At 36.7% G+C, this 12637-nt stretch overlaps 1 protein-coding gene across 1 annotated transcript; it reads right to left on the bottom strand.

The window, feature by feature from the left end:
- Nucleotides 1–8267: 8267 nt before the first annotated feature.
- Nucleotides 8268–9329, bottom strand: LOC147790409 (putative pectinesterase 55). Its single transcript, XM_087128677.1, has 5 exons — nucleotides 9172–9329; nucleotides 8948–9107; nucleotides 8559–8789; nucleotides 8305–8475; nucleotides 8268–8273 (listed from the first exon to the last, which is right to left on the bottom strand). The coding sequence occupies exons 1-5, from the start codon at nucleotides 9327–9329 to the stop codon at nucleotides 8268–8270; spliced, it is 726 nt and encodes a 241-aa protein (XP_086984803.1).
- Nucleotides 9330–12637: the final 3308 nt, after the last annotated feature.

The raw sequence follows: 12637 nt of genomic DNA, 5'->3' as shown, positions 1-12637 counted from the left end.
GGAAATATGGGATTACCTCAAGGCTGAATATGAAGTAGATGAGAGGATTCGTGGAATGAAACTCCTGAATTTGATTAGAGATTTCGAGTTGTAGAAGATGAAGGAGTCTGAGTCGGTGAAAGAGTACTCTGGTAGACTTCTCAACATTGCCAACAAGGTGAGATTGCTTGGTTATGTGTTAAACGATTTCAGAATTGTTGAATACTGCTGGTCACTGTTCCAGAGAAGTTTGAAGCCACCGTTACTACTCTAGAGAACACCAAAGACCTGTCAAAGATTTCTTACGGAGCTTTTGAATGTTTTACAAGCATAAGAGAAGAGGAGGTCTATGAGACAAGAAGGGGTGATTGAAGGTGCCTTACCTGTTAAGCATCAAGACAACAGGAGGTATAAAAACAAGAAAAATTTAAAAGACCAATCGACGAATGGAGATTCATCTGCCAATTATCAGAAAACAAAAGAAGGAGGTTTGAAAAAATCCTATCCACTTTGCCGCCATTGTGAGAAGAAAGGTCATCCACCATACAAGTGTTGAAGAAGACCCAACGCCAAATGCTCCACATGCAATCAACTTGGACATGAAGTTGTGGTCTGCAAAGACAAAGGTCAGGTGAAAGAAGTAGATGCACAGGTAGTTGATCAAGAAGAAGAAGATCAATTGTTTGGTTTCACTTGTTTCTCAGGCAAAGAATCAAGCGAGAGCGGGTCGATTGACAGTGGGGGCACAAATCATATGACATATGACGTGGGGTCTTTGAGGAATTAAGAGACACTGAAGTCAAGAGAGTGAGGATTGACAATGGTGACCACTTGGAAGTCAAGAACAAGCTATGAAGGTACAAAATTTATTCCAGATATTTTATTTGTACCTAAAATTGATCAAAATCTCGTAAGTGTTGGTTAGTTACTTGATAAAGACTATAAAATGTTATTTGACAATAAGCAGTGTTTGATCAGAGATGCTAGTGGCAAAGACTTGTTCAATGTCAAAATGAAAGAAAAAAGCTTTGCTCTAAATCCAATGGAGAAAGAGCAGATGGCCTTTATATCAAGAGCTAGTGCCACTAAGATATGACACAAAAGACTTGGGCACTTTCATCATCGAGGTTTGCTTCAGTTGCAATCAAAGAAGCTGGTAGAAGGACTCACTGACATTGATGATGACATGTCTCTTTGTCGTGCTTGTAATTTTAGGAAGCAACATAGGCAACCCTTTCCTAAACAGGCATGGAGAGCCTAAAAAAAGCTGCAGCTGGTTCATACGGATCTTTGTGGTCCTCAGCGAACACCATCATTAAATAGTAATTTTTATTACATTGTTTTTATTGATGATCTAACAAGAATGTGTTGGATCTTTTTGTTGAACCAAAAGTCAGAAATTGCGGTTGTATTTTGGAAATTCAAAGCCAGAGTTGAGGATGAAAGTGCATGCTTGATTCAAACTGTAAGATCAGATAATATCAAGGAGTACACTTCAGAAACTTTTAATAGGTTTTGTCAAGAGGCTATAATTAAACATCAATTGACAGAACCATACACTCCTCAACAGAATGGCGTCTGTGAAAGGAGGAATAGATTCATAATGGAGTTGACAAGATGCATACTTCCTGAGAATAATCTTCCAAAACGTTTTTGGGGAGAATCAGCAAACATTGTTGTGTACTTGCAAAATCGAATTTCAACAAAAGCTGTGAATGACCTGACACCATTTGAAAGCTTGCATGTTAGAAGAGTCTGAAGATGAACGACAAGATGCTTTAGTTGATGATGCACCTGTCAGAGGTACAAGGTTGTTGTCTGATATTTATCAAAGGTGTAATGTAGCTTTTTGTGAGCCTACAGGGTTCCATGAAGCAAAAAAACAATCAACATTGGATGGCTGCAATGGAGGAGGAGCTTTCGAAGATCGAGAAAAAAAACCTAGGAGTTGGTTGATCGATCTCTAAACAGAAAGATAATTGGAGTAAGATGGGTGTTCAAGAAAAAGCTTGAAGTTTGCAGTATCTAAACAAGGAGGAGTGTTAAAGATCACTTGTTTTATATTTCTATCAGTTAGTATCTTTCTATTAATGTTTATGATTAAATCTCTAGTTAGGAGTTGATTTAGTTTTGATTTGATTTACTGGTTTGTTACCAAATTTTTAGGTAGATTTGTTAATATCTTTTTATATTCTCTGTATATATATACGAAGCCTTTTTGCTCTTCATAATAAACCTTCTCATCAACCATTCCATCACTCATAATTTCACTAACAAAAATTGTAAACTCAAGTATTAAGTTGATTTTAAATAATCAAAGACACGCTTGAGAGTAGTCTTAAATATGATAAAAATCATTTTAGCCGTTTCATAATCGCTTCAAAACATTCCCTTCGTTGTCTCTTAGAATTGACTCTTGGCCTTTCCTGCATATTGTCACAACCATACTATGAAGTGAGTAGGTTGTGGCCCTCATGTGCAGACAAGATGAATGCCATGATGCAACCGAGGAGGACGCTAGATCATCTAACACACCAAAGGAATGTGCATTAAAGCTAAGATGAGGCATCACTGTGATGGAGCCAATGAGTGGACAAGAGGAACAAAGATAAGCTTGATGAAGTGCAGGGTAGGGCTCCGAACCTTAACCTTGAAAGTTAGGGTTATAGGGGGAATTTGAGCCACTAAGTCCATCCATATGAAATATGAATGCTTGCAAAGTTTGGTGTCAATCAGACATTGAACGGACGCTCCACAAGGTTGTATGGTCGTTAAGCAAAATTACGTCTACTCCAGGAAGATTGAAAATTCCTTAGAATGTACCTTAGGGGAGGTATGGTGTCGACTCTCCACCATCATTGGGCCTTATGGCCTAAGCAAGCTATCCTGTGTCACATACGTGTGTCATAATAAGGGCGAGCGTTGCGAGAGGAATGTTTCAGACAACTTCCTTTGAAATGAGTTTTTTAAGAACAGCATTGGACGGCACGAGCGTGCCATCATTGCGCCCTAGCCCATGTGTCAAAGGTTGGATCATACACCCCTTATTCAGTACAAAGTTCGTAAATGATATGGTATGGACGCGGGAGGGTCCAATGCCTCGATAGACGCAATGTTGCATTGAGAGAGCTTGGCCCCGAGTTGAGGCGATGTCGAGCCGAATGACTTGGTCTAGTGTAGAGGCAAGTCGATTGGGTCACAGAAGATTATGCCTGCACATGCAGCCAACTTGTGTACCGCACCAGTTATATTCGGTTGGCGAAGACAAACCTCGTCTAAGGTCCGACGAAGCCTCAAAGGTGGGCGAAAAATGTATATGGGGTTTGGGTTCCCCTCAAGGGTTGTCGTAATCGTGTTAAGATCATTTCATTGCAAAGTTGAAAATGTATGACTATGACACGTAATAACATAGGTGGATGCGAAAAATGCCTCTTTTGGAGGGCTTATGGTTCTTTTAAAAGAGAAAGGTAATTACTCTTTTCTTTGAATTCGAAGGTGAGTTCTAATTTGTGCACGCAAACTACTACTAATCACGTGTCTCCATGAGCGAACTTGTTAGTGATAGAATGAGTGATTGAATGGCTAACGAGAAAATTATATTATGAAGAGCAAGAAGGCTCTATATACAGAGAGAATACAAAAATATATTTATAAAATCTACCTAAAAATCGGCAGAAAATCTAGTAACAAACCAGTAAACAAATCAAAACTAAATCAACTCATAACTATAAGGAGATTTAATCAGATACTAACTGACAGCAATCTAAACAAACACATGATCTTTAGCACTCCTCCTTATTTAGATGCTGTGAACTCTAAGCTTTTTCCTGAACACCCATCTTACTCCAATTATCTTTCTGTTTAGAGGTCGATCAATCAACTCCCTAGTTTTATTTTTTTCGATCACCGAAAGCTCCTATTCTGACAGGTGCATCATCAACCAAAGTATCTTGTCGTTCATCTTCAGACTTTTCTAACATGCTACCAAAGATTAAATTGTTTGGTGCATTAGAAATCTGATTCACCTTCGTTAGTTCTTACCAATTTCATTGCTCATTTCCAACAAAATGAACATCTCGGCTCACAATAACATGACTAGTGTGTGCTTGAAGAACTCTGTAAGCTTTGGATATAGTGCTATACCCAACAAAGATGCCAACTTCTGTCTTTTTGTCAAGCTTATCACGCATGACCTATGAAATGTAAGTGAAGCAAAGACACCCAAATACTCTAAGGAACATTAAAGAAGGTTTGTAACCATACAAAACTTCAAATGGTGTCAGGTCCTTCACAGCTTTTGTTGAAATTCAATTTTGGAAGCACACAACAGTCTTTGCTGCTTTTCCCCAAAAATGTTTTGGAAGATCCTTCTTATAAAGCATGCATCTCGTCATCTCCATTATTAATCTATTCCTCCTTTCACTGATATCATTCTGTTGAGGAGTGTATGGTGCTGTCAATTGATGTTCAATTCCAACTTCTCACAAAACCTGTTACAAGTTTCTGAAGTGTACTCCTTACCATTATCTCATCTTATAATCTGAATCAAACATGCACCAACATTGAACAAGTCTTTGCCACTAGCATCTCTGATCAAGCACTACTTATTCTCATATAACATCTTATAGCCCTTATCAAGTAAATGACTAACACTTAAGAGATTTTGATCAATTTTAGGTATAAATAAAACATCTGGAATAAATTTTGTACCTTCCTAGCTTGTTATAGCTACTGTGCCTTTTCCCTTGACTTCCAAGTGTTCACCATTGTCAATCCTCACTCTCTTGACTTCAGTGTCTCTTAATTCCTCAAAAAACTTCTTGTGATATGTCATATGATTTGTTCACCCACTGTCAATCAACCAGCTTTCGCTTGATTCTTTGTCTAAGAAACAAGTAACCACAAACAATTGGTCTTCTTCTTCTTGGTCAATTACCAGTGCATCTACTTCTTTCACCTGACCTTTGTCTTTGTAGATCACAGCTTCATGTCCAAGCTGATTGCATTTGGAGCATTTGGCATCAAGTCTTCTCCAACACTTGTATGGTGGATGACCTTTCTTCTCACAATGGCGTAAAGGTTGATATGATTTTTTGAAACCTCCTCCTTTTGTCTTCTAATAATTAACAGATGAATCTCCATTCGTCGATTAGTTTTTGAAATTTTTCCTGTTTTTATACCTAGTGTTGTCTTGATGTTTAACAAGTAAGGCACCTTCAATCACCCCTTCTTGCCTCAGAGACCTCCTTTGCTCTTGTGCTTGTAAAGCGTTCAAGAGTTCTATAAGAGAAATCTTTGGCAAGTCTTTGGTGTTCTTCAGAGTAGTAATGGTGACTTCAAACTTCTCTATAACAGTGACTAGCAACTTTTCAACAATCCTGGAATCATTTAACACTGAACCAAGCAATCTCACCTTGTTGGCAATACTGAGAAGCCTGTTAGAGTACTCTTTCACCGACTCAGACTCCATCTTCTGCAACTCAAAATCCCTAATCAAATTCAGGACATTCATTCCATGAATCCTCTGATCTCCATCATATTCAGCCTTGAGCTAATCCCAGATTTCCTTTGTTGTTTTAAGGGACATTATTCGCATGAAGATCATTTGAGATACAGCTGCAAATAGGCAAGCATTTGCCTTTGATTTTCTTGTCTTCTTGTCCTCCTGTACTTTGATTTGTGCTAAAGTAGGATTTGCTGGAAGTGGAGGGACCTCGTAATCCTCTTCTATTGCTTCCCAAAGATCCAAGGCCTTCAAATAAGTCTCCATACGAACTGCCCACATTTGATAATTGTCTCCATCGAAAACTTGTGGAGCAACAGCTGAAAAACTGGATTCTCCTTCCATTTTCATCTCACATATCCCTTAAGAAGACGTCTCTGATACCAATTGTTAATGAAAGAATGAGTGATTGAATAGTTGATGAGAAAATTATATTATGAAGAGCAAGGAAGCTCTATATATACAAAATACAAAAAGATATTTAGAAAATTTACCTAAAACACTGCAGAAGATCTGGTAACAATCCAGTAAACAAATCAAAACTAAATCAACTCCTAACGATGAGTAGATTTATTCAGATAATAACTGACAGCAATCTAAACAAACACGTGATCTTTAACAAAACTCATATCCTAAAAGATATCTTATCTTTTATAGAAAGATTGAAGTTAATTATCAAATAATGTTCGAAGATATTGTGTAGTTTGAAACATGAATAGAGTTCTCAAATTTCATTTTTTTTCTTTATAATGAAGCATTTCCAAACAAAAAGCTTGGAAACATAAAAGAAACACAAATCACAATACAAATTTCCTATAAAATTGGTATACAGCTTGTAGAAGGAAAATATGAAACTAAACCACCCTAAACTTATTGACAGGGTGAGTTAACAGAATTAAGGTCTAATCATCATCAATTCACATATAAGAGTGTTTCAAAGGAGATCGGGAATCCACCAATCTTGGTTGATGAAGGATTTCACAGAGTAGCCATTTAGTTGTGAGACTCCCAGCGTCTTTGACCATGGAACCCTTTTGGAAAGGGAAGATCCTTTCCCCCTACTATTGGACTCGATGTAAACAAAATTTTTCCTACCGAATGTGACATCAACTAGAACTTGACAATAAAACTTAGAACTCTTAAAGCTTTTGTTTTTTGTTTTTGTTTTGTTTTTTTTTTTTCATCTTTTGTGTTGTGAACTTACTCATGGCCCTTGAAGTGTCAGGCAATCCATCCCGGGTGCTACCACGTAACCCATGTTAGTATCTTCGAATATAACTCTGGAAAGAGGACCATATGCTCTCCCCACGTTCCCCATGTCAGTGTTCGATTCTGCTTCCTCAAATGGCAACCAATCTTCAGCGGGCAATTTTCAATGGCGTTTGATGCATATGATGTTCGCAAGAAGAAGAATCTAGCTAATTTGGCTATGGTTGTTCACCATTAAGAATTTGGATGTTTTATCAAGTACTCCACTCAGACTCTGCCACTTCCCATTTTCAGATACCTACACAAAAATAAAGATAAAATCGGAAGGGTAATGGTTTTTTTTTTTTTTTTTTTTTTTTTGGTGAATTTGATCCATGAATTTCATTATTTTGTACCGATTGGAAAATTAGGGTAAATTTCAATTAGTTAGGATTGCTGAACCGTGATTGTATGTTGAAACTTGAGATCATGTGCATATTAGAATATAGTTTGCTTATACTTAGTTTGATGACTCAAAGTTTGGACATTCCTAACGTGGAAGGTCTAATATGAAGTGTTGAAAATTTCTTTAAAAACAGGGGAATAAGAATCCCAAAAAGACCCTAAGAAGGTTCGACCAATTTTTCTGGTAAGATAATTGTGTTAAAATTGTGAACTTGAGTATTAAGTTGATTTTAGATAATCTCGAAGACACGATTGAGAGTGGTCTTAAACATGACAAAAGTCATTTTAGCCGTTTCATAATCGGTTCAAAACATGCCCTTCGTTCTCTTAGAATTGACTTTTGGCCTTTTCTGCATAGTGTCACAACCATACTATGAAGAGAGTGGGTTGTGGCCCTCATATGCAGACAAGACGAATGCCCTCATATGGTTCTTTTAAAAGAGAAAGGTAGTTACTCTTTTCTTTGAATTCTAAGGTGAGTTCTAATTTGTGCACCAAAACTACTACTAATCACGTGTCTCCATGAGAGAACTCATGTCCTAAATGAAATCTTATGTTTTATAGAAAGATTGAAGTTAATTCTCAAGTAACGTTCGAAGAAATTGTGTAGTTTGAAACATGAATAGAGCTCTCAAATTTCATTTATTCTTTATAACCAAGCATTTCCAAACAGAAAGCTTGGAAACAAAAAAGAAACACAAATCACAAAACAAATTTCCTATAAAATTTGTATACAGCTTGTAGAAGGAAAATAGGAAACTAAACAACCCTAAACTGATTGACAGGGTGAGTTCACACAAGTAAGGCCTATTCATGGTGAGTTCATATATAAGAGTGTCTCAAAGGAAATTGGGAATCCACCCATCTTGGTTAATGAAGGATTTGACGGAGTAGCCGCTTAGTTGTGAGCTTCCCTGCGTCATTGCCCATGGAACCCTTTTGGAAGGGGAAGATCCTATCCCCCTACTATTGGACTCGATGTACACAAAATTTGTCCTACAGAACGTAACATGAATTAGAACTTGACAATAAAATCTAGAACTCGAAAAGCTTTTGTTTTTTTTTTTTTTATCTTTTAGGTTTTGAACTTACTCTTGGCCCTTGAAGTGCCAGGCATCCCATCCCTCTGGTGCTATGACTTTCCCCATGTTCATATCTTTGAATATAACTCTGGAAAAAGGACCGTATGCTCTCCCCAAAAAAGCTTTGCCCGACCCCGTTATGGTGCACTGTTGAAATACAAATCCGCTTGGATCGTTTGCGGATTGTCGACCTTGTGCAGTAATGTATCCTTGGTTGACTTCAGGGAGAAGTCCAACATTAACATATATCAAGCAGCCCTGCATTTTTAGTCTCTCCCATTGTGTTATTAGTAGAGCATCGCCAATGACAATTTGCAGAAAAAAGAAGTCGAACTGATTACCTCATAAATTGATTGACCATTACCAAAGATGAAATCTATGGCACCTTCAATGTAACAACTTTTGAAATAGTGGCGGCCTTTTACATCCCATAAGGTGTCTTGAAACCCTTTGAATCCACAGTTGATAAAAGCAGATTTGTCACCGTAGATTCTTGCAGCTAATGCTTGTGTAAAGAAAGTTCCAGTAATTTTATCAAACAGCTGTGGAGCATCTGCTAGGTTGAAGGAGTTCTGCGTGCAGCACGAGCATAAAAGCAACAATTCATACAAGATAGACTATGATCAATGATTGAACAATCGAATTCTTCTGTGACTGCTCAGGTGCATACTATACTTATACTTATCATGCAACTATGAGCTTTAAGTTTAGTTTATAGAAGCTGTAATACCTCAAAGGTAATGCCTCTTGCAATAATGTTATCAGCCATTGAATTAAATGTAGCGCTAGTATTTGTTTGTTGATGACCATCGAAAGTGATAACCGTCGTACTGCGGTGACCCCCTTGTAGATAAATGAATGATTTTGTTGACGGGATTGTCACCATTTCTCTACAAAATGACCATATTAGAGCATAACCTCACTAGAATTAGGCATATTCATGTGTTGTATTACCTGTATTCACCAGGGTTGAGTTCAATCTTAACCCATTTGTTGTTGTTAAGTGGAACTGAGTCGATGGCTGCTTGAATGGTCTTGAAATTGCCTTTGCCAGACTTGTCAACAACAATGACGGATTGAATTTTAAAGTCAAGGGCCCTTGTAAAGTTCATTGCAGCATTAAACAGGGTGAAGAGCAAGAGAAATGGAGATAGTAGCTGCATTCTTTTGGGTTTAGAAGGGAGCTGGAATCTGCAAGTTCACTATATTAATAAAAATATTCAAAAACTTGGTAATTGTCTCGATAAGATCTTTAAACTTTATGGTTAGTTTGGGATAGTTTCATTAATTTAGTCTAATTATTTAAATTAAGCCCATGAAATGACGACGAAAATAATAATAATATTATGAATTGGCGTACCTTATCAAATCTCCCTTCTCCCTCTCTTCTGCAGTCAAATGGACACTTTGATTATGCAATGGAACGAAAAGAATTCCTAACCTTAATAGAGCTTAAAGATGGGTATGAACTTCAAGATGTTAGTTAATTTTATTCCTATTTTAAAAAATTACAAACTTACTTTAACTAATTATATAAAATTATATAAATATTGTTCATATGACCTAACAACGGGACCAATTTAGACTACCAACCAAAACCATAAAAGCTGAATTAAGGTTGGATTATATTAGATGTTTTTTCTTTTTTTTTTTTTTTCCTCTTTGGATTGGATTGAATTTTTGGAAAGACAAATACTCAAGTTTAGTTTGTGGTTGACATTTTTTGGTCGGGTGAACCCTACCAACTCGAAAACATGGTTACAACCCGATCCAACCTTTCCCTATTTTTACAAAGATTAAGAATATTTGACTATTGTAGTCGATATTAGTACTATACTGTGATTAGTAAATGTGGATATTTAAACTTTAGTTATTAATAAAAACTTGTATTATGGATGAGTACAATTTTTTTATTGGAATGGTTATAAGAAATTAATTTAGGATCAAATCTTCTTTCCTTTATCCAACATTTTACTAGATCATGTCATAATCAAATTTCATTTTCACCTATCCAGTTAATTAGATTTTTGTTGAGAATTCTATAAATCTGTAAGATTAGGCAAACAATTGATTAAAATTCGCCAATAATATATGTTTATCTGAGCAGGAATGTCTGTTTAGGGAATGAAAATCTATTTATACAATCATAAGTGAGGATGGAAGATTGAGGAAAGATTTGGTGAACCGAATTTAAAAATAAAATCGAAAATATCAGAGGACAATAAACTCTATTAAATTTTGTATATTCCCTACAACAGTAATAATAGAAAATGAGATATTTAGTGAAGATAGCTTAATAGATATATATATTACATTTCAAGACTTTTAACAATGGACCAAGGTAGATTAGAGATAATGTTATAGAGTTCAAACTTGAAACTAATGTCATGGGCTCACATAGTTTGATTCGGATTTCAAAGGACGGAATAAAACTTTCATTAAAGATATATTCGTGACAACGACTTAAGCCAGTCAGGTAAGTGGCCTTACTATCGGCATGGTTATATTTGATGTTGACACGTGCCTGTGGTTCTACACGTGTCATATATACTAATATGTGTGAATTACCTGTGAATCGGTATGCTTATATTATGTTTATGTTATGTTATAATATGTGGATTGTATGATAATAATTATGGTACGATGTGTTGAAGGATATGTTTGAGATATGATACGAGAATGATGCACGAAACAAAATTAAACGATAGGAGTAAGATACGTTCATGAAACGTTAAGGTTAGTTAACATACCGGAGTGCCATGGATAGGGGAGATTGATGAAATAATATGGTTAGGATATGGGTAAAAAGGGATAGGTTTGTGATAGATTGATAGAACGATAGCGTTAGGATACGTTCCTATGATGATATGACTAAGGTACGTTCACGTAACGATATGACTGTGATAGGTATAAGAACGTTAAGGCTCTGATAAGTTAGGGAACGATATGACCACAAAGTGTTTACAATATGACATGTTTGTGATACGATATATTGTGATGTGATATGTTATTTTTAGATTGTTTTGTGTGATCATTGAGGTAATTGTTGTGTGAATTGCACGTTATGAAACGACATATTAAAAGCATGGCGCGTCATGTTATGTTTTCTAAATTGTATGTATACAGCATGTTATGAATGACATGATATCACGATAAATGAAGTTAAATGTAACCCCGTTAGGATTATGTATGATACGTAGACTGAAAAATGAGAAATGTCATGTTAAGCATGAAAGATGATAGCGGGGTTATATTCATTAATGATAAAAGTAGAAATGTTGGGGACCTCATACATTATGTGTGCTCATGCATTTAGGGGGATTCCCCTATTCCATCACGAGGGTACAGACACGTACATCCAATGGCAGGACAACGATCGTTATGTTTTTCATAGCGCTGCCGTGACGGTTACTAGTTCTAACGGGTGTTCGGCCTAGGGAGTGTCTCAGCGTATGCTCGCCCGACAAGTAAGGTGGCCCAGCGGTGTGCGAACTGACTGGTGAGCCCATACCCGCACGTATGGGTTGTGTGTAGAGTATATGGTACACGTCCAAATTACCCGTTAGGACAGTACCATAGAAAAATAGATTGAAAGGATAGGTCCCGTCGTTGCATCCGCATGTTCTTGAATTTAACCCCGATAGTGGGGTCACTTACTGAGTATTTCTTTAAATACTCAAGCCATGTGCTACTACATTTTTCAGGTTAACGCAAGGCATTCCTGTACGACTGACGACGGCATCGCAACTCGAGACCATGGCTCATGCATAGGATAGTGGTATTTATTTTCTTAGACTTAGGCTAGAATAAGATGTTTTTAACTTAAACGCTTATTGATTTTATTTAGTCTTTTGTTGTGTGGTCTTAAATATGTTTTCGAAACACGTAAGTCCATGGTCATGTTTTAAGATAAAGGATATGTTTTATGGAATTTAAATGAAGTCTTCTGCGTTCAATGTGTAGGATACGTATACAGTAGTGACCTTAAATTAAGTAAAAAAATTTGGGTCGTTACATTCTTAAATCTCAAAATTTCCTCTTGAGTTAGGGTTTGGTATTAGAGCCAGAGCTAAACCCTAACTCAACCAGTGATGTTTTTACAGCCGCTGTTCATCCATCGAGATAAGTCCAATCGAGTATCACAACAACCACAACTTCCTGCTTTCAACAGCTTCCAAACCATTGCCATTTCTTCCGAATCTCAATCATTCTACTAAACCGAGAACTGTGGTTGGCAAACTATTCTCGGTCATCCAATATCAAGAATACGTTATAAGCATCTTCAAATTTCTCACCAAGCTCAAAGGTGGCATATTCAAGATGTTCGTATTTTCTTCACAACCTCTCAAGTGATCCAGAACACCGATCTTGGTGTTATTATCCAACTTCAAAACTTCGGATGTTTATTTAACACATCCTT

Source organism: Cucurbita pepo, chromosome 11 (genome assembly GCF_057944985.1).
Source record: "Cucurbita pepo subsp. pepo isolate OVF chromosome 11, ASM5794498v1, whole genome shotgun sequence".
In the NCBI taxonomy this organism is placed as follows: Eukaryota; Viridiplantae; Streptophyta; class Magnoliopsida; order Cucurbitales; family Cucurbitaceae; genus Cucurbita; species Cucurbita pepo.
The sequence above is the reverse complement of the archived record's forward strand: the minus strand, read 5'-3'. Positions and strand labels throughout refer to the sequence as shown.